The sequence below is a fragment of the Streptopelia decaocto genome (genome assembly GCF_964273445.1).
Source record: "Streptopelia decaocto genome assembly, chromosome: 7".
Lineage (NCBI taxonomy): Eukaryota > Metazoa > Chordata > Aves > Columbiformes > Columbidae > Streptopelia > Streptopelia decaocto.
The window spans coordinates 33554073-33581457 of NC_138661.1; the positions used below are offsets into that span (position 1 = coordinate 33554073).

At 39.2% G+C, this 27385-nt stretch overlaps 1 protein-coding gene across 2 annotated transcripts in view; it reads left to right on the plus strand.

The window, feature by feature from the left end:
• The first annotated feature begins 1934 nt into the window (after nucleotides 1-1934).
• The window catches only part of SPRED1 (sprouty related EVH1 domain containing 1), a 62587-nt gene continuing 37136 nt past the window's right edge, over nucleotides 1935-27385 (plus strand). Inside the window, exons 1-2 of one of the 2 annotated variants that reach the window (XM_082059187.1) lie at nucleotides 1935-4207; nucleotides 21516-21606. Coding sequence is in view for 1 of the 2 variants with exons in the window: in XM_082059186.1 (XP_081915312.1) it covers nucleotides 4176-4207 (32 nt within the window). In the remaining variant the exon portion in view is untranslated. The remainder of the gene's footprint in view (nucleotides 4208-21515; nucleotides 21607-27385) is intronic. The other variant, XM_082059186.1, reaches the window with a different exon arrangement.

Genomic DNA, 27385 nt, shown 5'->3' on the forward strand with positions numbered 1-27385 from the left:
AAAAAAAAAAAAAAAAACCAAACAACAAAAAGCCCAACACAACCAACGTAAACAAAAAAAAACCCAACAAAAACAAACAAACATGACCTGGAAGGCCCTGAAAACATTTTATGCTCAGCAAAAGGACACAAATATTCCAGGACTGTGTTCTCCAATCTTTCCAACCCAGGCAGACATAAACAAACAAACATGATCTCAAAAACAAGACGCAGACCAGTGCAGATTTTCTGTCCTCTTTATAGTATTCAGATGAAGAGAGAGAAACTGTCTGCAAGACCTCTGCTATCCGCACTGCAGCATGAGGCTGGTTCCAGAAGTTGAAGAGCCACCCCAGGTGAAGAAGTGGTCAAACCCGCTGCCCTTGCCTCCCTCACACAAACGACTGAAAGTCGCAGGATGACTTTCACATTTTCAGTTGACAGCTGAATACACATCCTATTCTTAATAAAGACACTCATTCAAACTTTAAGGAGACTGAAGTGACTTGAATTTTTTGTGGTGTATTACAAAGCAGATCATTTTATTGAACTGCCACGGTGAAAAGCATTTTTACATTAAATATATTTAGGGAATAATTAAAAAAATAGATGTTTTTTGTTGTCATAATGTCTCTCTCTTCAAGTGCATCTGAATAGAGCTATACCACCATCTGACAAACTGAGTTGATCCCTCCACATTTTTGTACAGGATCATATTAATCAAATTATCTTAATAAACTGTCAGCTTACAGAATATTAAATATTTCAAATTTGAAACCAGTAGAAAACAAGAATTAAATTAGCAGGAAGTCACAATATCTGGCAGTCACAAGATAGGAAGTTCCCTGAGAGGATTCTCATTGCCAAGTAGAATAATGTGTTCGCACAGCTGAGTTGCAAAACACCTGGGAGGGGGATGCTCTCTGATTCAAATACTGAATTTGATTCATGCGAGTTGTAAAATTGTACAAAACTGAGTTTCTAATGTATTTTTAGTATTTGGATGAGGTTGCACCCTGAAAAACTGATCCATTTTTTACAATACCCTTTTAGGGGAAAAAAAAAAAGTTTTAACAAGATAATTGGAAATTTCCTCCCAGAGAAAGAAGCAAGCATTATTATGGCAGGTTTGAGATTCGTGCTGCTTTGAACATGTCTTACTGAACCTTCATCAGAGACCCTGACAGCAGTTTACTGTAATTGTTCCATTATGCTTATGGTAGAACCCTCTTATAGAAACATAGAATTTCAGTTCATAGGAATACTGGAATGAACATAAGCTATCTAGAAACAAAATGTGCCTTTTCTTGCTTGCTATATAAAAACATATCTAAATTTAAAATGCTTTAACCAACCACCCCCCAAAATATAAGCCTGACTGAAACTGTATATGCTTTTTCCTGTCAACATTTTCTTGTAGTTTTCAATCACACAGAAAAAGTCTTCAAGAGAAGTCTTTGGACATCATTAAGACCCATAGACAAATTGTACTTTGAACCTTAGATGAAAAGAAAGAAATAATTTCCTCATCAAATACCCCTGATAAATGCAATACAGTCCTGCTTATGTGCATTCAGACAGATGCTGCAAGTTTGTAGTGTGGCCTACAGTCATGTGAGGTACTCCAGGTTCCCCTGAAACAATGAAAACCCCTCTTCCTGATTTCCCATGTTCCAGTCAATCCCTTCCTTGGGAAAAGCAACCAACGGTAGTGTGGGAATTAGACATGCCATTATCACCAAGGGAGCTCGCTCCATCTTTTTCAAACAGGAAGAGAGAACAGCTCATCACTGCTCCTATGACACCATCAGAGCTGGGAAGAAATCCTACAGTTACAGGAAAAACTGAAATGGGATTACAGTTGACAGAGAAGGCTTTTGGAGAGCAGCTGTGAAAAAGTGAGGAAGCACACAAAAAGCCAGGGATAACGAATGTGCATCAGGGAAGTGTTGTCTCTTAGAGCAGCACCACGGTATTTTACTCCGCAGATTTCAGACAAGGAGACGTATCAGTTGACAAGCATGCACACAAAACCCAAGCAGGTAGAAATCAAAATCCAACCAACAGACAAAACCACAAAATAATATTTTATTATAATCTAATTTACTTGATGGTCTGACTCATGATTTTAGAGTCCTCAGGGTTTGCAGTACTGCCTCACTTTTCCATCAGATCAAGCAGTACGTCTACCATGTAAGTTCCTGAAAAGGGATTTGGGTTGGGTTGCTGCTGCTTCTTGGTTTCACTGCTTACCTGGATCAAGCACAAACGCTTCCATTTCAGTGTGCATTTAGAGAGAGAGAGAGAGCAAGCCAGCGGTTCATACACCCTCCCATGCCTTCACCCACTTAGAACCGCTCCCAGGTTTACAGTGTTAAGGAACTAACTACAGAAGGGCTCCCCTTTCAAAGGGCAATGGCGAGCCGCGCACCACATCCTCCCAGGTGGCACTGGTGACAGCCCCACATGGCACCACGTAAGGCAGAGCAGATCCAGGTTAACGTGACGGCGTCCCTTGGCTCACCAGTCCATCCTCTTCTCCGCCGTATTCCAGCTGAACGCGGAGGCCAACGGCAGGCTCAGGCCGGAGACACTGGTGCCAGCTGTCGGGAACGGGACACGGGCTCCCGCTTCGCCAGCCCCCCGCACTCCCCTGAGGCTGCGCACACTTTGTGTTTACATTCAGTCCGACTTAAAAAAGCAAGAAAACAGTGGAAGCCCAGGCGGAGGCCCGCTGTCCCTCAGCCGCGCCCTCCCCGAGCCCCCAGCCGCTGCTGGGCTGGGCGGGCCGGGCCAGGCCCCCTCTCCGCCAGCGGCCCGCTCCCGCTGCGATGCCTGTCCCGGCCCACGGCGACGCCTGTCCCGGGGGTCTGTGCATCCCCGCGCCGACCCTGCGCCGCCGCCTCGGGCTGGGGCCGACGGGGCCCAGGGCGGGAGCGGCTCCCCCGGCTCCCTGCCCCGCGCCCGCCGAGCAGGAAGGAGGGCGACGGTGGGCCAGCTCGCGTATCCCTCCGCGGCGCCGTGCGTGCGTGTGCGGCGTCTCCTGTGGAAGCGCGTGAGGCCGCGGCGGGGGGGGAGGGGAACTACTTTCAGGAAACTCGAGCGCGGGGCAGCCGCCGGGCGCAGGGGAGCGGGCGGCGGCGCGGGCCCGTCCGGCTGCGGGCAAGGGAGTCAGGGGATCGCTGCTTCCCCTCGCTCTTCCCTCTCCGCCTTCCTCCCTTTCCCCCGTGGCTACTTTGGATCAAGCTGTAGCGGCGGAAGGAGCTTGAAGTCAACGCTTCCGCCCAGTTTTCCTGTGAGGAGGCGGCGGGGGCGGCTAATGGAGTTGCTGCCGGGGAGGGAGCGCTGCCGCTGAACTTCCCCGCGGGCTTTTTCCCTCCTCTCCCCCTCGTCGCTGCGGCCGGGGGCTCCTCTCTCGCCTGGCAGCTCTTCTCCTCCCTCCCAGCTCGCTCTGCACACAAACAGCCGTGACGCATCCTCTCTCTCCTCTGTTCTCCCCCTCCCTTTCCCACCCCCGAGCTGGTTTAAAACGCCTCCCTCCCCCCGTCACCAGCCTTCTCCTTGGGGCCGGCTCGTCCTCCCTCCGCAGTGCTCGGCGTCGCTTTGGAGGGGGTGGGAAAACCCAGCTGAGCCGCTCTGCCCATTTCCCCCTTCCCCCCCCGCCCCAGCTTGTGGCGGCCCCGGTGTCTGGAGGAATTTCTGCCGCCGCCTGCTCCGGCTGGGTGCGAGAGGCGGGCGGGCAGGGAGGCAGCCGAGCAGTAGCAGGAGGCGGAGGGGGCAGCAGCGAAGGCGGCTGCAGCGGGAGATGAGCTGCAGCGGGCGGACGGTGCGGTGCAGCTTTTTGCGGCGGGGAGCCCTCCCTGGTCTCCGCCACTCTGTTCCCCTTTAACTGGGAGCAGCTGAAGAGCAGAAGATCCGTGGTTGTTGCTGGTGTTTCTACCACTACCTTCATCATCATCCATCTCTAAAGACAGCGGGAAATAACACTCCACCGCCGGACAACAGGATTTGGTGTTTCCAGGATAAACATCGTTTTTTCCTCTCCCGCTCCCTCACTTCCTAACCCTGCCCGTGCCCTGGCCGGGGGCGGCGGACCGGGCGGGGGGGTAACAATGGTGAAGTTTCTGGTGAGTTCTGGCTGCGCCCTGGCTGCGTCGGTGCTGCTCCGTCTCCCTGTCGGATCGCGGTGAGGAGAAAATGAGCGAAGAGACGGCGACTTCTAACAACGAGTAAGCGGCCGTTCCCCCCTCACCGCGCTTCGGGATCGGGCTGGGGATCGGGCTCGGCGCGTCCCCCCGGCTCTGCGACCCGCGGGGGCCTCTGCCCGCGCATGTACGTGTCCCGGCCTCGCCGTGCGCGTACTGCGCATTTCTGCTCGCGTACATGGAAGCCCAGAGGCTGCCTCTTTGTGAAGGAGCTAGGTTTAGAAGGGCTGCGAGCCAGCGGCCAGAAAAGCGTGGTTTAGTTAAAGCCCAGTAGAAAACGGTGCAGGTAACGATGGTGTCTTGGAGGAGGAGGAGGATGGTATTTCAATGCCCGGAGAGGTATCGGCACGTACCACCTCTGATAATATCCTATTACTTGTGGATATTTCACATGGAAACTAGTGTGTGGGAGCTTCATCCTGCAGGAAACTGCTCCTGAATTTTAATTGGATGAGTCAGTCAGTGTAAATACAGCTTAAACCTACCCTGAAGCCTTTTTTTTTTTTTTCTCCTTTTAATAAGCACTTGGGACTCTTTTTTTTTGTTTTTTTTTTTTTTCAAAAAAAAAAAAAAAAGAGGAAGGGGACATGCAAGGATCTCTTAATATTTTTAATGTGACTGGTTTGGAGGAAATCCAAAGGAGAATGTGTGTGAGCGGCTGTATCCCCAAGCATGTAATCTGTCTTTGAAACACGTTTGGGGTCGGAGGAGATAAATATTTCTCAGAAAACGTCCGAGTTCTTTATGGCATTGAAAATCAAATATAAAGTATTTTGAAACTTTTCTATTATCGCGCAGTTTTAGGTCGATCGCTGCAGCCTCCGAGCTTTAGCGTTCGGATGTGCGATGTCGGCGTTTGCTGAGGCTGATTTTATGAATGATGCGGGCGACGGCCGCGGCCATGGCGATGGGGAGGGAGCGCTGCGCCCATTGTACTTGCAGGTAGCGGTGGGTGGATGCGGAGCAGCCCAGCCCGGCCGAGGGGCTGCGGAGGGGGCTCCTCAGGCAGGAAAGGCGGGTTGCCCGTGTCGCTGCCTTCCTCTGGGCAAAGCCTGCGCACCTTCCTGTGCGCTCCCCAACACACGGCGTTTCGATCCCGGGGGGCTGTGGATGCGAAGCCGCGCAGGGGAGCGGAGCCGGGAAAGCCGCGCGCTGCTGAGCGCCGAGCGGGCCGGGCCGGGCAGGAGCCGCTGCGGCGCCCGCGGGGCCGGAGCCGGCGCCGCCGCCATGTTTCCTTTTTTGTGAATCGCTCTCATTTGCATACCACAATCTCCATTCATAAAAAAAAAAAATCAAAAAAAATTTGGCTGTCACCACCGCTGACCTGCGGCAAAACCTGCCCTGCAGAATGCCTAAAGCTGCTGCTCCTGTGCTGAGGACCAGCCTGCAGCCAGCGGCTGGCGGAGGAAGGTCTTCAGGACCTGCTGTATTAATATGTGCTGTTCGCTGCTTGTTGACACAGTTATGTGGGAAATATCAGCTCGGGGAGGTGCTGGGAGCACGTGATCAGCTCCATTCATAAAATACCTGGCTGTCCATTCACAGTGCAGTACAGTGTCTGCATTCAGCTGCCTCGCCGATCAGACCTGCATGGGAAGGGAGAGGCAGCCAGGCCGGCAGGTTTATCAGAGAGGGCAGCAGAAAAAGGGCTTATGGCTGCGAGCATGGGAAGTTACTGTAAAGGTGGGGGAGGAGTTGTTTTTATGGTTTGTGTTTGTCTTTTTCCTATAAAGGAGCATTCGTTCAGAAGTACCTACTTGCTGTACATTGGAGCAGGGAAGAGTTTTATTCAGAAAACGTTGAAATATTTTCCCCTCCAGAAACACTGACTCGAAAATAAAATACGGAACATCAAATTCGTTATTATGAATGTGTTTTCAAGAGATTACGTTAATCCATTGTGGATAATTTACATTTTATTGAACAATATTGTCTAACATCTGCAACATATCAATGTAGTGTAGAGGGAAGTCAATCATACCTAATGAGATATCTGCCTATTATGAAGTACAGGTAACAGTGAAGACAACTACATTGATAGTAATCAGCACTGCAGTTGTTGTCAGTTTACTTTGAGAATTCTATAGCAAATTAGCTGTCATCATTTCTCCTTAACCTATGCTGTGCTGAAGAGACCTGAAATATCAGAATAACGGAGAAAGGTTTTAGTATTGCATAAACTGCTTAGAGGCCAGTATATTAGCTTTGATTTTCAATATTTTGAAATGTTTCAAAAATAAAATTGAATGAAACTTAGTAATGAAGGTTCCCTGAAGCAGAAAATCTGTTTGTTTGATGTAACTGGTTTGTGGTTGCTGGTGTTAAAATTGTGATGTTCACTGCTTATGAAAACACTATTTCATTATCTTAACAGATTGCACTGAGGTGATCCTTAATTATACATTAATGGAGTGGAGAAGGTGGTGTTGTTTATGCAACCTAAGAGAATATGTGGAAGTTTACTAAGCGTTACTTAAAATGAGAAAGGAAAGCTCGTATACAATATTTGGTTTGAGTTAATTCAGTGTTATTATAGAGCTAAATATGTATAACCTTACAAAGCACAATAAACAGTGCTTTTTCTCAAGAAAGTTGTTGGGTTTTTTTGGTGTGTTGGGATTTTTTTGTTTGTTTTTGGTTTTTTTTTGTTTTTATTTTGCTTAATAGAATATTAAAAGAAAAATAGGAAAAATGTTTCTTGGTTTCATTTGCATCTTTTTAACACCATTTTTGATGAGGCCGGGCTCGTCGTTCCTCTTTGGTTGATTTTGCACACAGCATAAGCGTGTCACTTTAAATGATTACAAAATATGATTGAAACTCCAAATAAACCATTTGTGAATGTAGGGCAGATATACCAATTGAAATTCATAATCTATTAAAGTTCACTGTATTTAATTTTTTCAGTATAATTGATGACATCAGTGGCCTTGAATTCATTAAAAAAATATCTCGGCATATAAGGGCTATACGGGTACTTTGCAATGCATTTTGTATCATTGTGGCTGCTGGGAATATTCTCGTAATTAAGCCTTATTCTTTGCTTATAAAACTTCATTTTATGGAGTAAGATAAAAATATTTGCAGTGTTTAGAGTTTGACCTCAGTTAATAATGTTAAATTCTCAGTGGTGGTGGTAAGGTTTTATTAAAAAGCTGTGTTAAGGACTACTAGCTTTCTTGTCAGTCATGAACATGTGGAAGGCAGCCTTATAAAATTCTGATTGCCACAAATAAATCTTCATTGGTGATTTTTACATTGTTCTTATAATGATGTTATTGTATTTGTCAGTTAGGTATTAGCTAAAGTAGAGTATTTCTAAACCTCCAGATAATTTTCTTTTTTTAGCCCTCAGTGTTTTGCAATCTCTGTGGTCCACATGAACACAATGTGGTGTTCACAAATACTGTCAGTTTTAAATGAATAAATTAGTAGGATTTGTGGACTCATGGGTCAATTCCCTGGTCACACAACATAATAATATCAAAACAGACAGGTCAGCAAGCACTGTACTGAATTCCTGTTTCAGTGGCAGGTTTTATTGCAGTCTAGAAATGCTACTGAATTTCAGTGTTAGGTAGAACAGAGTAATTGTTACGTTATGTAGTCCCCATTCAGTAGGGATGAATGATGACAGGCTTAAGATGGAGTCTGTGTGTCTGCTATTGAAAAGTAGGAGCACTGCTTTATTGGCTTGTTTACTTTTCCCTCTATTGCAGGTGGCCTCTTTCTATTTCAGGGAATGCTTGTGCTTTTGAATTATATGCAGAGTTGGTTTTACCTACTGTATTTTTATAGATTTGGACTGGCATATGCTAATTGTTTTGCTACATAAATATGGGTAATTTTCCTGGATAATTTAATTCAAGAGATTATAAATTACGGAAACAGTGAGTGTGTACTAATGCTGTGTGTTTAACAGCTTCTAGATTATGATGTTATAAATGTCCTGAAGTGTTGATTTGAACAAGTAAAGCTGAACTAAATTTTTAAAATAAAATATTTGGTTGATATGTTCGTGTCTTACTTCAATATTTAGGAAAATACTGTTTATACTCCATTTGTGCTTCAGAACTTCTTGTATTACAAGCCCAAATACTGAAAGATGAACATGAAATCATATCACAAAAATTTAAGCCAGCTAGTTTCATGTTATTAGTTCTGGGAGGATTTTAACATTTTTTAGCAGGCTAATTTTCTTTCTACTATTTAGAGCATGTATAGACTTGAGAATTCTTCATCTCTTAATATAAGGAATTTGTAAAAAGAAGCAATATTTTTTTTTTTTTTTAAGGAAAATATCTTTTAAAATATTAAAACCTTGCTATTCTGATATATTTTCTTTTTGGGGCATTGTTCCTTGTAGAGTCCCGGGGAAGCTTTTCCAGTCTTATGAACTGTTTCTTGCTGTCTCTTTGGCTTTATGTTACATGACTCTATTTTGAAGGTGAAACTGAATTTGCATGTTACATAATGTGGGAGTCTGTTTTTTTGTTCTTGTTTGGTTGGTTTTTTAGTTTTAATTTTAAAAACCAGGTTCACATTAGCAACATTCTTGATTACTGTAGTATTGCAGAAAAATGTTTTCTGGATGTTTCAGCATAACTGGAGCTAGCAATAATATTTGAATTAAAAAATGACTAGTGTTTCCCTTGTTTATTCATTTAAAATTTAATGTTCCTGAAGTGTTAAAGTGGCAGTGAGGTTGTCAGTGTATGTTTTGAAAGTAGAGACATTTCTTCAAAGGAATATATCTTGACAGGATCAGAAGTCACAGGATTAAAGCTGAGTGGTTTTCAGGCTAAACACTGGCATTTTTGTTTGTTATTTACCGATTCTTGTGTACATCTAGAGAAGTCGTATGCATTGGTGATGACTTGATGGCAAACACCAGAAACAAAAAATACTTTTCAGAATATTGACATAAGTTTAAAAAGGAGACAAAGGAAGTACTTTTGTGGTTTTTGGCTTTTACTCCCCTGATTAAAAAAAAAAAACAACTATGATACAGCATACAGTGTATGTGGTCTTAAATGGTGGTGTTCTAATGTTCAATGTCTGCTTTCTCCCTCTTACTGTTTTTTCTCGATTGGAACATGTTGCAGTTTCCTTACAGGAATTTGAAAGATGGCTGGGAGTTGCCATGTTGCTGAGTATCCCAGTTTCTTTATGATTGTATTAAAAAGGAGCTATCTGTGTCTTTTTCCTCTCTGTTCTAATGTGCAACAACAGTAAAGTGAGAAAATTTAAACTAGCACAGTTTACATAGTTACTGAATGGCTGGAGCTCATTGTACCCAAAAATTAAATGGTCCCTGAAAATGTAAAACTTATTCCTCCTTTCTTACCCTTGAAAATATTCATTCCTCTTTCTGAAAGCATTCTAGTTGTGAAGTATTTATTTAATTAATGGTGAGTAAGGAAAATTCAATAAGATGTAAACATATTTGCCACATTTTTTATACTTTCTAATACTTTGGTAAGTTCGTCTTCTAACCAGTCTTGTTATTCAGCAGAAATAATATTCAGCAATTCTTGTTTTTTTGAGGGAAAGAAGGGGACTGAATGCTCTTTTGGTATGCTGTGCTAACATGTATTTTTAGACTGAAGACAATAGTAATACATACTTTTGTTGTACTTACTTTTCCTGTAGTCTGTAATAGAAGATTTTCTTTGCTAGTGCTTAGACTATGATCTATTAAAATCTGTTGGCTAACACTACTCTCTGTGGTTTTCCTCATACATAAAGTGGTATCATGTTGTATATGGTAGTGGATTTCATGGGATATAGTACCAGGGTAAACATGGTATCTCTGCTACTTGAAAAATCTGTAATAGGAATCACACAGAATCACAGAATGTTAGGGATTGGAAGGGACCTCAAAAGATCATCTAGTCCAATCCCCCTGCCGGAGCAGGAACACCTAGATGAGGTTACACAAGATCAGTCACTAAGACTATGCTGGTATTGAACAGCACTCACTTGCAGGAAGCAAGCAGACATTTTAAGTGTGTGTTTTCACATCTTTTCAATCTTATCTTTCACACAATGTTCATGCTGATAATTTGTGATGTCACTTTGTTAAAAGAATATATATTCATTTATTTATATTCAGTGTTTTATATTAACTGTTTTTCTCCTACTTATGACAAGAAAATAATTTTTAAAAATGACCAACAAATCTTTAGATATGCTGAGGGACAACAAATGTGCATTTAAGTGTTCTGAGTACTAAAATTGTTTATAAATGTGTGTCCAAGTAAATAGCTCACTTGCTACACACAGTTGCAGACCCTAATTCCCAGTGGTCTAAATAAGGTGAAGAAAATAAATAGCAATAATAATTTAAAAGTCCCAATATAATGATGATAAATGCTATATATATATATATATGCGTATATCTATGTATATGTGTATATATTATGTGTGTGTGTATATATATATATATATATATATATATATATGTATCTCCAAGGAGATCACAAGCATTTTTTCTCTAAGAACTTGCTGTCATATGATAGTAAATACTTCAGTTCAAACAGGGAAAAATAGGCCATAGAAACTTCAGCAGTTACTGTACTCTGTTCTGCATTGCTGCCTGATACCAAATTTCCATTCAAAAGGAAATATTTTTCACATGTATGCTACATAAGAATTACCCAGATGTGTACTGTTGAAACATCTAAACCTTTTTTAAAAATGAGGTGGTAAAGATTTTTTTTTTTTCTTCTTTCCTACCCCTCTCCCCTCCAGATGTATTCATTTTTGTGTTTGAAAATCTTGACTACTGCTGTTTGTGATATTTTCATTAGGTAAGGAAGTCTTGTAATCCATGCTTCTGCTACAGCAAATCAAACACTCACCTGTTCAGAACCCCTAAGGAAATTCTGTGAGCTGATGTTTGGCTTGAATGGTTTGTGAGAGCTGGTGTCATTAAAGTCTATGAAAGAGTTGTCCTTTTTTCCTTTTTTAAGTACCAAATAAATTGGTCTTCCCTTAGATGATCTGACAACTGTTGACAATTATTCTTTTTCTTTGACTTGGACTGACATGTCGCAACACTAACTGAAGTTTGTCAAAGCAAAAATGAAACTGATTTATTTCAGTTTTACTAAAGTCAAATTCTGTGAATAAACAAGAATTTCATTGATAAAACAAGTAATCACTGAAAACTAGTGTCCGGTTTATTAAAAATTGTTGCCGAAACTGGATGCCTTCCCTAAATAAACCCAGAGTTGGTAAAATATAGCTCTCCGTGAGTGGTATAAACCTTGAGGACAGAAGTGATTTCTCTAACCTTTTAAAAGGATTAAGTAAGCATAGTGGAAGGTGGGAGTATAGAGCTTGCTCTGATTTAGGCATTTTTATGTAACTTCCTAGAAACATTTCAGCCCCTCACAAACACGATGAAGTACTATGTATTTCTTTCAGTGTAGGGCGTGCTTACTCTTGGATCCCAGTACAGTGCGCCTTAATGTGAAGTCTGTGACACCAATATATGTTGAGCCTTGAAGAGGAACACATTTCTGAAAGTTCTAAAGAAGTTAATTCAGGATTTAGAGTTGAGGCCTATACATTTAAAATGGGAAATTTTTTTTTTTTTTTTTTTTCTTAAATCTACGTAAAGTGTCTAACCTTGTGTAGCAAACATGTATGTTTTTAAACACTGGTTACTGTTGCTAATCACTGGTCTTTGCTCCCTTTAGAACCAAGAATAGACTGGAAGTTTTCTTGTAGGGTAGACTTAAGTATCTTTGTGCTCTCTTTGGGGGCAATTATATATCTCATCACAAGTTCCACTTGTAATTCAAATACCACTGATCTGTGCTACTGATGTTATGCAAAACGTTTTTGGGGTTGCTGTCTCTTCAATTTTGCAAGATTTTAATAAAAACTAGAATAAATTATGATGGCTGGTACCAGTGGTACATAATGAGCGTGCCAGGTGAATGCAAAGTTCCAAAATTAAATGCTTGGGAATTTTCAGACCTAAGAACATAAATCGTTTGCTCAAACATAATCCATGTGGTCATGGGGTACGAATTTTGATGATTTTGATAATGAGACAGAGCCAGGAATATAACCAGATTGCCTGTGTTTTGCTCTGAAACCTTTAGTACTAGGAAATGCCCGTTTCCTTTTCTTCAGCCTATTGCCTCATTTGCTGCTCATCCTGTGCCAGAGAGGAGGACGGTACCTTCTGATTGCACATGGATGATGTTGTGTAATTGAAGACTGCATCTTAATAAGCATTAAAATTCTATCAATACTAATACTGAAAAGTAAAGCAATGTTCTAACAAGTTTGCTAGGGTTTTGTTTGTTTGTTTCTGCAGTTTAGTCTGGTTTGGGCTTTTAATCTTCAGATTTCAACTATGGGTATATTTCAGATGTTGGTAATGTTGCTGTCAATCTATTCCAGGCTTGTAGTGTGCTGTTTCTTATGTTGTTTGTTTTTTTTTTTTTTTCTGTTTGCATGATTTTCTTAATCCTTATCTGAAAGTTGTGATTTTGAGTTATTTTTCCTCCAGTTTGGAAGCTCTCTAGTGTGGTATGATAAGTTATTTGAGGGAAGACTGCATTTGTTACGTTGAACTTGCTTTTGGTTTGTTTCTTTTAAGGTGATGATGACATCTGTTACGAGAAGTCATGCCACTATGGGATATGTGTGTCTGGCATGCTAGTGGCAGGGTGCCAGTTAGGCTGTTGACATGTATGGACATATTTACTGTAGAGGCACCTAACATATGGATTACCATTAAATCTGGGTTTCTGTGGTGTCACTCATATGTCTTACAGGAATAATGTTACACTTCAGGCATGTAAGTGCAAAGTACTTGCAGCTCTCATTGAAATGAATATGCCTGTTGCTTGTCGTTTCTTAATCAGTAAATATGTTTTTCTAATTAGATCTTTTTTCTACCCTTTTTTTTTTTTTTTTTTGGCAATTGGTAGGTAAAGTGTATTGTTGTTTTGGTTTTGTTTTTTATTTACTACGTTCTGTTCCGTGGTTCTTGAAGAAGTTAGAGTGTCTAAAATCAGGCTGTTGTTACACAGCTGGTTTTATGTGTTGAAGCCCATAAATGTCCTGACTGAGTCTTTCTTCATCTTCTGCTGCTTTCAGCCTCCAGAAAACTTTTTAATGGATGTGTAACCGCTGCTTAAACAGTCCTGTGATGATCTCTAGCACAGTACTTTCATGCTTTCTGTATTTGTACTGAACGAGCCTTGCTTAAAATATCTTGTATTGTCTTAGCTGTATTCAACTTGACACATCCTCTAGAAAAGCCCCCATATGCACCTTAAAATGTACGTGCTTTGTTACTATGGTGATGGAAAAGAATCGTGCATGTTAACAACCCCGTGTTAGGTAATGGAGGATTTGGAGAAATCACTTAAGCATTTGCCTGGGGCAGTGAAAATTGAGTCTGTGGCCATACCTCCACCCCAGCGTCTTGGCTAGAGGCAGGCTGAAGGAATCTTGTTGTGGGATTAGATGCTTCTCTGTTTGCAGGTTGTTCAGCGGGTGTAGAGGACTTTTGGGAAATGGTTTCAGGAGAAGTTGAAGTAGTACTGCCTTGTCACATGCTTTTAATTATCTTACATCTTATACTTAGGATGCTCTGCACAGTGCAAAGGAGATGCTTGTGCAAGCATGTTATATGTTTGTCACTGATGCAAAACCAGTTTTGTTTGTCTTTGAACTCCCCAGACTGACAGTGCAGGAATTCACTACCTTTTATTTCAGTGTTATGGCTGCGTGCAAATCCTGCAAAGAGTGAATATGTCCATGTTCATTCCCCTGAAGCAAAGTAGAAAAAATGAGCTCTTCTTCATCTATTGGTTGAATTCTGGATGAAGATCAGGTCTAGTCAAGGAAGCTGTTGCAGAACGAGACCTGAATTTAGAGTGCTATGCTTTACTATGATGTAATTTCCTGTGGGGACCTTTTATTCTTTTCCTTCTGGAGTAAGTTGTGATACTCAGGATACTACAGGAAAACTGATAAGCTTATCTGTCTAATTAGAGGAGCTTTTCAGCTTCTCCCATCTCTTTCCTTCTCTGCTGTACCATTGTAGTTTTCTTGCGTTAGTTGTTATTTGTATTTTTCTTTTTTTTTCTTTTACTTTTGCTGAAACTTGTGTATGTTTCTGTGTTTTGAAGTGTGTTGGTTTTTAGAGAGAGACCCATTTTTGTAGGTTTTGGGTTGGCTTTAGCATTTTAGGAAGCCTTTTTCTGAGTAATTCTCTGTATTAGTGCTCTCATACAGCGTCTCCAGAAAAACTTCTCCACAAATTAAGATGTTGGTTAGTGTCTCTTTGAGACATTTTGACTGGCCCACTGACCACCCTTTTATAGGTCTTAATACCAAGGTTTCACCCTTGAGCTCTGCTAGCAAGGAGCCTGTTTTTTGCCATTCTGGGACAACAAAAACATAACCCAAATAAAACCATGTGTTTCCTTCTCTGTAGACAGACAGAATGCTTCCCATAGACTACAAGATCATTCTCCTTTCAGCAGTGAAAGAAAATATAACAGAAATGTTGAAAATTAATGTTGAGTGAGGTCCCCAGTAGAGAAAATTCAACTTTCTTGATGTTTGTGAATAAATCTTCCTGAAGTAGAACTACAATTATTTGTATAGCTTCTTTTGTGAAAAACATCAAAATGTATGGATTAGACTTGTGGAATAACTGGAAGTTTACCAAATCATATTTCAACTCATTTTTTAGGCCTGAGCAGCTACTGGGAGGTATAGGATTTGCTTTTTTATCTTTTAGCAAATCTCTGCTGCATGAGCTTGATTCCCACAACTGAAGCTCAATGGATGAAGTGGAAGCTTTAAGGTCCTCATGTTCCTTCCAGCTGAGGGTGCAAACAATGATCTTTGATCGGTGTATCAACCCAAATAAGGCATGATGATCCAAATCCTACAGCAGAAAGGATCTACTTTCTACATTTTTTGTTTCTTGTGTAATTTAGGTATTTTACAGTGGAGAAAGCATAACTGTCGTTTCCCAGTTACAGCATTAATATCTGTGATCTAGGGTGTATTTGTTGAGGGAGGTTTTTTTGCAGCTTTGGTGTTCCTTGTCTGAGACAAATACTCCTTTTTTTTTTTTTTTTTTTCTGTATAGTAAAATGGTATATTTGATTCCTCAGAAATGCAGTCTTAACAGTTGAATTGAAAGATGCTGTTCAAGCTTTTATCTTTTTACCAAGAAAATCAGTTTAGTTGCTTTCAATAGAATGCAACTTCTGTTGTCTTTATTTACACTGGAAAATTCCATTCTCCAAAGGACTATTTTTGCTTTCTTCTGCAATTAGTTCTTATTTTATAATAGCTCAGCAAATAATTTTGTCAGTAATGGCTTCTGGTTAACTTTGGGATATGTCCTTTGGCAATGACAATGCTGGTCAAAAAGTAGGAGGTTCTCTTGGTGCATTATTCTCGTAGATCCCAAGAAGATTACATTGATAATTCTCAAGGTTTAAATGGCCAGGCAGTATTTGTATGCCTTTAACTTCCACAGAGAGCACGATCAGAAATTGCCCTAATATCTGACAGCAGAAGTTGGAGGATCATGTATTACTTCTGTCTATCATTTTCTGAAGATTTGTTTTTTCCTCATGATAAAACTTCTGTTCATTCATCTTCATTCTCTTGAACTCCATTATGTACCATTTCCTTCACAAAGGAAAATGTTTTGTGTGTGGTTTATTCATTTCAATACATAGCCTTGCAGCAGCAGTTGCCCAGTCTGGTGGTTGAGGCTGCTACCAAGTGACGTTCCAAGATCCACAGGAATTAAGTTGAATTCAGTATTAATAATACTGTTTGAGGTGGCCTGAAATTATCTGTCTGGAACTCTGACGATCTGGAAGTTGATGTGCCTTTGTAAAACCATGCAGAAAAGGATCCAAGTAAATCTTCATAATTCTCTGGGTGTTTTTAAGGAATGTAAATCTGAACTTCTTTTGAAATGTCCCCTCTAATGGAATGAAGTTTTGTAGTGGTATAGCTGATACATGCTATGGGCACATTTGTTTTAGTGGGTTTTGACAAACTATTTACATAATTGAATTACTTTTTTTGGGGGGGGGGGGGAGGGGAGTCGGCGGGGGGGTGGTTGGTTTTTTGGTTTTTTGGTTGGTTTTTTTTTTTTTTTTTCCTCCAGTTCCTTTCTGTCAGCCTGTGAAGTATTGAAGTATTTCAGAATAAGCTGAAGCTGCATAGGTACACAAGCCATTTAAAATAGAAATAAAAAGAATTCCATTAATACTATTAATACCCTGCATTTTACCAACACTGACAAATCCAGTTTCACTAAATAAATAGCACTGGGACTGTCATTTTGACACACAAAATAACTTTGTCTCTATGCAGTTAATAGCTACCTCTTAAAGCATCTGAAGCAAATTTACAGTTGAGATCGGTTAATGAAGGAGAGTGGGAGTAGATTTATTTGAAATCCACTGAACTTAACTGCTCACTTGTTTGCTTTTTAATGGTAAAGCAGATCTGTGGTTTGAAATAGTTTGGGGAAGTTTTTGTGACAAGGCAAATGATGATTCAGAACTACTTCAAAACTACAAAGGGGTCAGCTACAGTTTCTCCTTTTTGTGAGATGGGAAATCTCCCTTTGAAAGTGTTCAGGAAACTTGATAACTGAGATATTGAAGATCTTCAGAGATGCAATTAATATCTGCACAAAGTGTTTCAAGGGCATCACAAATTAATAATGATTTCGTACTATATTTTATTATCTTAGGTTATTAATGCTGCTCTTACCTGAAGATACTAATGCTTTACATAAAAACATAAGAACTGCAGTAAAAGGATCTGGCGAAAATTCTTGTTGACATCCTTTCTCTGAGTTTTCCACTTGCTATGCTTGGTTACATTCCATGTGCATCTGTTTCCTCATCAGGAAGTTTGAGCTGAAATATATTATTTGTTTCTTGATTCTTCGGAAAACTTTACCATGTGGTTGTCTGATAGGATTTCATTTTACTTTAGCAGCCATGTAATTTTGGATGGTTTATCTGTTCTCAGTACAAGTGTTGTGTTTTCAGGAGTTCTGAAGTTGAAGTGAACTCAAATTACTATGCCAGATTATTCAGTGTTAATCTTTTGGTATAGTTTACTGTCCATATTTGCATGTTAGAACTTGAAATTAGTGGTAGTATCTAAACAAAGTATTTCAGAGCATTGTGCACTGCATGAGTATTTCTGTTCTTGAAACTGTTTGTCTCACAAGAACCATGTGAATAACGTAATGAGAAAAAACGGTAAGCATGGTGTTCTGGGGAAAAACTTAGCAACTCAGCTTTGTTACGAAATGCATTGAATTTATGGTCATGTCAGTGTCACCTGCTTGCTTTCTGATGCTAAAGTAGTGTTTTAGCAGAAGGAGAAAAGAGGATTGGGAGTTGCTGATGCTCTTGGGCTTTGGCCTTTAACAGGGACCTCATGAACTGGGGAGAGGATCACCAGTTTCCGTTCAGTCATGGCTTCCTCACTAATACTTGGAAGCTGCCTTTTTTTTTTTTTTTTTTTTTTTTTTTTTCTTTAAAGATGCCTCTTTACACTAGATATGACTGAGGTGCAAACAAAGGATTTCTTGATTTAAAGTTAGGTAAATACTTTAAAATGTGTCTATGTGTTCCATTTACCTGTAAGTCTGTCTGTCATTTTCTTCCACAAACCAAAATGTGCTTAATTTAAATCAACTGAATGCAAGGAATTTCTATCTGGTTATTTGGGACAAAGCAATACAAACTGTAAATGTGAAATCATGGGTTTGAGAGAGCTGCTGAGTATTTAATTTTTATTTCTCATTGCTGTCACTGTTGTTGGGCTTCTTGTAGACAACTTCTTAGAAGTAAGTTACAGCAGGGCTGTTCTTGTTGCACCACTACTTTCTGTGCTATAAAAATCTCGGTAACATATCATCAGTGGAACTGTATTGTTTTTTCAAGGTGGGATTAGAGAGATGCAGGTACAAAATGAAAATAAGCGGGGAGAGGGGATGGAGGGGCAAAAGTAAACCTGCTGTAAGAGCTACCTATGTCTAGAAAATATATTAATTACTTTCCCCTTATTAGGGCTGGGCCTTCTGCCAAGACAGATTTGCTGTTCCAGCTGGGACTTGCAGAAGCAGTAGTGACTGCAGGAGGTGATATACACCATTCTTTTAATTCTCAATGGCATTGACAGTTACCAAAGTTCCCTTTCTTTGCTTGAGATTATCCTTGCTAGAAGTTAAAGGCAATAGAGACAGTAAGACAATGCTGAAAAGATGAAGACAACTGACAAGGAGAGAAATCTAAGGCCTAGTTTTTGGTATGCATTTAAAAGTCAATTAGGCAAAATACTGGCATTAAGTTTCTAAAATTATGTCAGATGTCTGTTTCACTATTTGAAAGCTCTCCTTGTAGCAGATTTTTAAGCTTTTTCATTTGAAGTACAGTAAAGTGAACATTAGAGTCTTTTATTAAGACTGCCTCTCATATTGAGTTATTCCCTGTCACCCAGTGCATTGGGTTCTGGAAGAATACCTAGTAAACTCCACAGCCTAATTGATGTACAGTTTGGAAGTGCTGGAAGCTATTGATAGTTTGTCTAAGAATTGCTTCCAGTCCTACCAGTGGTATCCATGGTACAAGTAAGAAAGCATTTCTAGGCAATTCTTATCGGCTTCACTTGTTAGCTTTCTTGCTACTTTTAAAGGATGCCCAAATGCTATTCCGAAACTTTAAAGGAAATGCAAAGAGAAGTTTAAATGTCTCAGTGGGCTATGCAGCTGCCACTCCTTGTATGAAGAATGACAGGCTTCACCAGAATGCTTGGTTCTTAAGGCAGGAGACCATGATGCTGAAACACATTACAGTGATGTTATTTATATTCTGCCAAAAGCAATTATCCTGCAAGACTTATGTGTTAGCTTTTATGTGTGTGATAAACTCTACAGACTTCCGCAGAGATCTGTAGGTCTACTCAGAGTGATATATTTAAATTTTTGCAGGACTGAAGCCCAAGAGCTTGCATTAGAAGATGTTTCTAGTTGCAGGCATATGCTGATTATTCAGTAGTGTGGCAGAAGTGTTTCTTTGGGATTGGTCTGTTACGATTAGGATTGTTGTTATGCCAAGATAAAGAGTTTTTACATTTAATAGTATTTGATAAGAGTTGTTTTAATAAACCTGTTCTGATCCACCAGTATTTCTTTCCAACAACTTCTTTTAAGCTCCCAGGGTCTCTTTGCTGTCCAGGAACCCTATTTTTAATTCCTCTGAATCTTTTACTTTTCCTTCTTGTGAAGATTTATTGCTCCTCAGAAGTGTCCTCAGTTAGCTACTTTAAGCCCTGAAAGTGGCCTTGTTCTGTGCTGTGTCTTTTCTTCACCCTGTGACAGAAAATGAGCTCCACTGGTTGGAGGGAATGGCCTTTGCTTTGCATCTTGGTTACCAAATAGAGCAGCTTCTCTGTTCACCCCACAGCTGCTGTTAATGTTTCATTCTGCAACTGCTAGAGGATGGGCAAGTAACCGTCCTCATACAAGACAAAAATATAACTCCATTAGTCAGCTGGCGTGGGTTGCTGAAGCAGAAATGCAGGCAGTATTTTCTCCTGGTGGAGAGAAATCCATCACATCCTATTAAAGTTGCCATTAGCTGACTATGGGGGAATGTGCATTTCCTGGATCCACGATTGCCTGTTCTCCTTACTTTGATGGCTGTCTACTTTAAAACTTGTAATTTAGTCATAACTATTATAAGATCATGTTACATCTCTGGGGTTAAATCTGTTTGACATATAATCTGTCTGAGAAAAGCCCTTAAGAAATAATGGTGCTCGATACTAACTGCACCTTAAATTATTGTGGCGTGAGTTAGAGAACCTTATTCCTAAAGAGGTTCTGTGAGCCCTGTAGGACCTCTAAGATTTTAGTATTTTAACTTTTAGACTTAACTTTTAGTATTTTAACTCATTGCTGTTAAACATGGATTTAGAAGCTTCTTTCAAAGTTGGGTTTGTTTGGTTTTTTTGTGAGTTGTTTGTTTTTACAGCTGTCTTCTGAAGGCTGAAAATGTGAAGTCTAGTGGCATCTTTGACATAATTTTTTCAGTGTTCACTGTATGGTTTAAGTGAGGGAGAGTTACAACCCTTCAACTTCTTCATGCTAACATTTGAACCTTTAAGGTGATTTTGAATGTTTAATCTTCATGACATGCAATTATGACATAAAGCAGAACAAAGAAATACAGAGGTGTCTTCTTTTCATAGCTGCTTATCAATGAAAAGAAAATTGTTTTTCTTTGTTATTATGGAAGTGGCAATTTTTAGTCATGTTTAGAGCAGTGTTTCAGTAAAGGATGACTTTTTCTCTCTAAGGCGAATAGAGATGTGGTCAAGCTTCCTCTTAGTTTAGTGTTTAGAGATTTTTGTTAAAATCTCTTGGCTACCTCATTCCTTATTTCTTTAATTGCTTATATCCTTTTTTAATGAAGTGTGGACAGAGAGTAATGTTCAAATCTCTTAAATTGAGAAGAATGAATATTTGACGTCAACATGAGGAGTGAAACACTCTTTACAATAACACTTCTGGTATTAATATTGCAGATGTCATGGATCTGTGATTGCAGGTGCATTAACACCTATAAATTAAAGGCAGAATATTTTTCAATCTGACCCTGTATGGCCCATGTCTGGCTCCACATTGTGTACAATATTAAAGCTGAAGAAGAAATGTTGCAATGGCAAACTGTAGTCTAGTTTTGATTTATTTATTGTTTTTTTAATTGTAGTTATGTTTTAATATAGGCAGATCCTGGATATGTCTCAAGGTAGTTGGCAGTTGTCTGTCTTTGGTGTTTTTCATGTTTCTTTGGTGCAAGTAGTGGGCAATGCCTTATGCTGCTTGCAGTTTGCTTCCTCCTCCCTCTGATATAGTTGCTTCTTGTTATTCTTAAGAAGCTATCTATGTGCTCATAAAGAACTTCAGAACATAGAAATGAACAGTAAGTTAAAATAAGAAAATTAGATGACTGTGTTATTATACAAATATAATTTAGTTACATGCTTAATGACTCAACTAGTTGAATCAAATGAAAAAGTAAAAGTTATGCAACTCCAGCTGAGGGAGCTATTTTCTGTCAAGTCAGTTCCTTGCATGTTCAGGTAAGTTGTGCTCCCTAAAACTTAGGCAAAATTTTGTACTGTTTTACACAAGAACTTGGTTGCTAGGCTAAAAGTTCTTGTAAAATGCAATGATTATTTTGTAAGATTGAAAATAAAGTCTCTGTAAAAATCTGCTTTAACTTTCCAGAAAAGAAAATGAGCAAGATCCTATTCCAGTGTCTTTGATCAGACAATCCTAGTTTTACTGAAGAGCTAAACACGACTTCATGTATCCAAAGGTTGGTCCCTGAAGTGCTGTGTCTGGTGGTTGTTTTCCCATGGGATTTTTGCACATTGGTGTTCAATAGAATTTTAATGTTTTCCCCTCACGAAAGGAAAATCTATCCCTGCTACATTTCTGGTTGGGCTTCTTCTGCCTGGCAGCTTCCAGGCAGCTATGGAGGTTTCTTTTCAGCTTTCAACCTTTCTCCTCTTGAGTTTCACTCTCCTGTGAATAGGCTCCTCTGCACGTGTTGCTCATTAAACAGGCTCTGTTTTTTCTTCAATACAGTAATTTTCTTTATGTCAAAACCTTCCTGCATGCTGAATAATGCATCTGAGTCTTTGGTTTTTTCTCCAGACTACTCAAAGTTGCGTGTAGGCAGCTGGCTAGTTGTGTGTCTGGTGGAGAGAGAAGCTGGAGTGCGCTATAAATCCTTGTGTGAGTGTGAGCAGGGCTTCTCTTATCCTTGAAGCAACATCTCCACTAGTTTCTACTTGTCGTTTTAATAAATTGGTAGAGTTTATTAACTTGTTTCTGTGAACACTGATATCTCTAGGTTTTTCTCTATTACCTGAATCTCTTTGGGTTGGGTTGGTAGGGAGCTTGTTTTGCCTCGTACGAATTGAAAGAGATTGCCATATGGTCTGGTATAGTTCATGTACACAACTGTGATCCAGTAGAAGAAAGGCAAACTCCCAGCCCCCTACTGCTGTTTCAGAAAGGAACAGACAGGAGGAAGTAGGAGTGAGAACAGATTTCTGGATAGATTGGTAGGTAGCGGGGTGAATTCTTAGCACTTCCCACCAGAAGTTTATTCTAATAGGCATCGTGTTTAACCATGTAACTGCTGTTCCGGAAGCTGGAACATGAGGTTCAAGAGTAAATACATCAATAGACTTACAGGGCTAATTTTGAATTAAAATTGTAGAAGTATTTATTTCATATCTGAAACAAGGCTGTGAGGCTCTCAGCCGCTAGTTGTGTGAAGTTAATTATAGCTTGATTTTTTTTGGTTTTAATTTCTACTTTTTTCCAAACTTTATGTACAGCTGAATGTAAGTACTACTTCCTATATCTGGAAAGCACTGCTGTAGCAGTATCCTGACTGAATTCACACCTGATGGTGGAAGCGTATGTATAAAAGATCTTCAGTGACTGAAATATGTCATATGCAACAGAAATTTTTTCTTGGTTTCTGGGTCTTTTAAAGCAAAGGGGTAATTTTGTCTATTTGTTCCTCCTGCACAGTATGGGAACAAATGGATTTTTATGTTGAACAAATTGCTATGCTACTGGTCATCAGTTTCAGGCTGATTTGACACAGAGCTTAAATCAGTAAACAAAACAAACAGGAAAGCAAACTATTTAAAATTAAAATTTGTGCATGGACTAGAGAACAACATTTATGATTTTACTCTGGATTAAAGATAAATGTATATATAAATGGCCCTTTGTATATAAATTGCCCCTCCCCCTTCCCCCAAGGAATAGTTTAGGTAAGTCTTTAAAATTGTGTAAATCTGCATTTCTAATGATGAACTACTGTTTGGGGCTACCATTAGCAAGGAAAGTTTTCATTCACCTGCACAGCTTTGGCCTTAGATCCAAGGGGCATGTGACTGCAGGTGATTTGGGGCACTGGTCTGTCAGAACGATCTTTTTTGATGATGGATTTTCTGTTTTGGTTGCACAGCTGGCTCACCTCACAGTTGCATAATGGTTTGAGTTAACACAAAGGAGGTAGCAGAATTGTGCCCCACGTCTGGAGGAGAAGAAGGGGGTAAGGATTCAGAGTGGATTTAGTGAGTAGGTTTAGTTATCCCACAAAATTAAAAAAAAAAATACTGCAGACCTACAGATGCTGCACCACTGTTAGAATTCTACGTGTATGACTATTTAGACATCTCCTATGAATAAAACCTTGCAATTAATAAGGAGCTCACAAAATGAGAGATCTATGTAGCATTTATGTGCTATTGCATAGTGTACTGTACACCTGTCGCATAACCATTCAAGGGAGTATTGCCCTTTAATTTGTCTCATGGAGATGCATCATCTGTCTGTGTCAGAATGCTTGCATGAGTGTAATCTGGAAGCTGTTTTTCTTCTGAGTGCCAGTGTACTGAAATCCAGTATTTAAAGCTTGAAATTCATGGATTTTGTATTTCCTTGCATTCTCAACAAATACTGAGTAACCTTCTGTAAATAATGATCCTTATTAAAGGACGAATAGCTGCAAAACTTGAAGGGTTTTCATGTTTTTTTGTGTTGTTGTTTTTTTTTTTTCTCTTCTTCCTCTTCTGAAGAGGGGAGATTTGTATTTCCTTTCCTTTTATGTGCTTGGCATAATAATGCAGAAGCACAGACTAAAAAAAGAAAAAAAAGAAAAAGTGGTAACAAGCAACAGTGGTTCATGATGCCAGTAGTACTGCTGTTTGGAAAATACACTGTACCACTAAATTTACTAGTCTCAAATTTTAAAGAGCATCCATTACAAGCAGTTAGTTAGTGATACAGTCACTTCATTGATTTTTTTTTTTTTATTCCTTAAAATGAATAAATGTTTTGTAGAAGTAAAGTTCAGCTGTAAAATTAGTTTGTTTGTTTGTTTGTTTTTCTAGATTGTTCTTAAAGGCTACTTTTCTGTTTTAAAACTTTTTTGGGGGGCATGACATTTCCTTGAATGTTGGTGATGTATCAATGAAGATGAGCTGATGAATCACTTCAGACCAATCACACTTGTTTGGTATATGTTAAACTTCTTCCAAATACAGGTTGCTATAACTCCTTTCTAATAAAAAGATCCAGACTGAGTACCTTCAACTCTTGCTGAGTCTTACTAAAGTTTACATTCAGACTTCTAAAATCATACAGTCAGACTACAATATTTAGTGTTACTTTATTGTAAAATTGTTGTTTCATGAGTGTAAAAGTTTGGCCAGAAAGGCTGTATCTGTGTTTTAATCTGCAGCAAGATAGTGCTCAATTCCTCTATTGCCCTGTTGAAAATACTAGGTTTTACCTGGATTAATGATATCAAAATTAAAAGCTACGTGCAGTTTACATGTGCTTATCATTGATTCTTATATTGTGATGTATTTTCAATTGTATTTTTTGAAAATTGAGGATTTTATCACATTGTGGGATAAACCTTTTGCAGTGTTCAGAATATCCATTTTCTGTTCTACCAGAGTTAATCCCCTTGCATCCTCTGGAATCACCAGGGGAATCACCCTTTGTGTATTCAGTTATTGCGTAAAGGAAATTCAGTTTGTTAGCTTTACTAAATACAAAGAGGGCCAAAACTTCTCAAAGTAACAGTTTAGAGAAAGAAAACGTACATTTCTTGGGAGGAAGAAAACTATTTAGAACTTTGTTAAATGTTTGGTGTTCATCATTCCATGTGCATGAAGAAGAAAAAAAAAAAAAAAGAAAAATTAAGACTTAAGTTGCGTTGATACTGCAGAAAGTGGTCAAATGTGCCAGACTTTGTGACTTAAATCCTGGGTACTCATATTGCTAGTTGTAGCTTCATCTCAAACCATGTATATAACGTAGAGAAGCAACTGGGCTGTAATGTGCCTGATCCCTTCTTCTCCTGGTCTTTACAGGATTATGTGAATGAGAGTTTTGCAGCAGTTGCTGATGGTCAAGCAAAGAGACACACACATGTTCAGACACCACCTTGCAACTTGCATTGAAGTGTAATAGCTACAGAACCACTTTGAGCAGTTATGAGATAGCCTTGTGACTAAAATCAGACATGTACTGATTAAGGTTGGATAATTGTTCTGGATTGAGGTTAACCTTTCTTCCAGATTACTCTTGATTCACATCAGTATCCTAGTGTTGATCACTGCAAAATTGCAGAAGCAATGAAGAAAGTGTGTGGCAGGAATAAATGACCAGGGCAAGAGAAGGATGGAGAATGTTTCTGGCAACAATGCCAAGTCAGGGTACTTTAAATTGCTTATAACAATAATGGTAGTGCAGGTATGAAAGTTGCCGTGGACTTGTTAGTAGAAGACAGTGTGGAACAGTCAGTAATTTTGTATTCTCCCACCAGTCTCCATTAAAGTACCTCTTGAAATCTGGCTGCAGAAAGTGGTTACAGGAAAGAGGAAGAAATCTGATTGCTGCCCATCTCCATCTGTGTCTGCTTACTCACTGTGGAAATGCTTCTTAGAACCTTTCCACTCCTTCATGATCCCTAGCAGTTTTCCACCTCTGTTACTTAAAACTATTAATACGATATAGATTGTAATACAATAGCTTGTATCTGCTGGAAATTACTTAATCCTTATACAGTTAAAAATGAAAAAAAAATCAGTATTTCATTGTGTTTTTTTTTTTTTTTAATTGAAACTAATCTAACCAAGTTTTTACTTGTTTAGATTTAGCTACAAGATTTCATACTTCCCTTTTAATGCATTAAAAAAAATCAGTGTATTATAGAAAGCCATAGCATAAGACTTGCATGTTGAAAGCTGATATGCTTTGTGGTTATGCTTCTCTCATATGGTTAAAGCCAAATATGTTGTGCTGCATGCAGTTTTTCCCCATGTGTCTGCTTCTTGTTTGGGAAAAGGAGATGCTGTTTCCTCTTCTCTCCTCCCCTCCATTTTTTTCTTTCCTTTGTTGTTGTTGTTGTTTTTGTTTGGGTATGTTTGTGTTTTTGTTGTTGTAGTTGTTTGTTCATTTGTGTTTTGTTTTTTGTTGTTATTTAATGTTACTTACTTCATAGGGAAAAATTTGCAAGCAGTATTCTTCCCCACCCTGATCTTTTCCTGTCACTGACTTTTGAAACATCTATTACTTCATTTTTGTTACTTGAGTTCTAGCGTTTTTAGCTCCCCTGTCTTCCCCTTAAATAACTCTTGGGCAATCTTTTCCTCTTTGTGTTTCCTAAAGAAACAACTGTGTCAGCTTTTTTTCTTCAAACATCAGCTTTTTATGTGGAATAATCAATATCAGTTTTTTACTCAGTCTTTTGTGAAAATGCCTTAAATAGATGGTTGTGTTGAGTACCAGTCACACAACACATCCTGGTCAACATATGGGTGAAGAAAACAAGGATGAGCTACGTTAATCATCAGATAGTTAAAATTGCAGAGTGACGGTTCTAGAAACCTTAGACTCAAATCAAGAGAGAAGTGATTGTTTTTCTTTTAGTCAATAAGTTTTTAAAAATAATAATAAATAAGTCTAATAACACTGGGAAGAATGGATAAAAATTACAGGCAAATGAATTCTTTCTAGGAATTAGGGCATGACTATGGAGTATTCTTTTTTTTTTCCCTTCAAACACAATTGTTTGGTGTTAGAGCAACCGAATTCAGGACTCAGAGCTCTCAAAAGCACAGTATACCTGCCGTTGTAAAGCTCATACATGATGAATGTGTTCCCAATGTTGGGATGTGAACAAAGTCTGTTAGGTGAACTTTTACAGTATAGCCAGTACTTTAGGCTTAAATTCCTAAATAGTGAAAATTTCAGCTCAAAAATTAAGGGATTTTTTGTTAGCATCACTAAAGAAGTTACTTGTTACATGTTCTTGGTCTTTTGACCTTGCTTTTCAGGATGCATAATAAGATGCTGATTGTTTTTCTTTAGCTAGTAAAGCTAAATGGCATCTTGTGGTTTATTTGGATTATTTAGACAGTCTCATTGCAGATAAAAGTGCTCAAAATTCTTTGTTATTTATCATAACAGAAAATTATATGTAATTCTTACTGTTTCAATAATAGAACCTGCACTTGGGATATGAATAGAGAAGGTCCTTCTGTTGCTGGAAT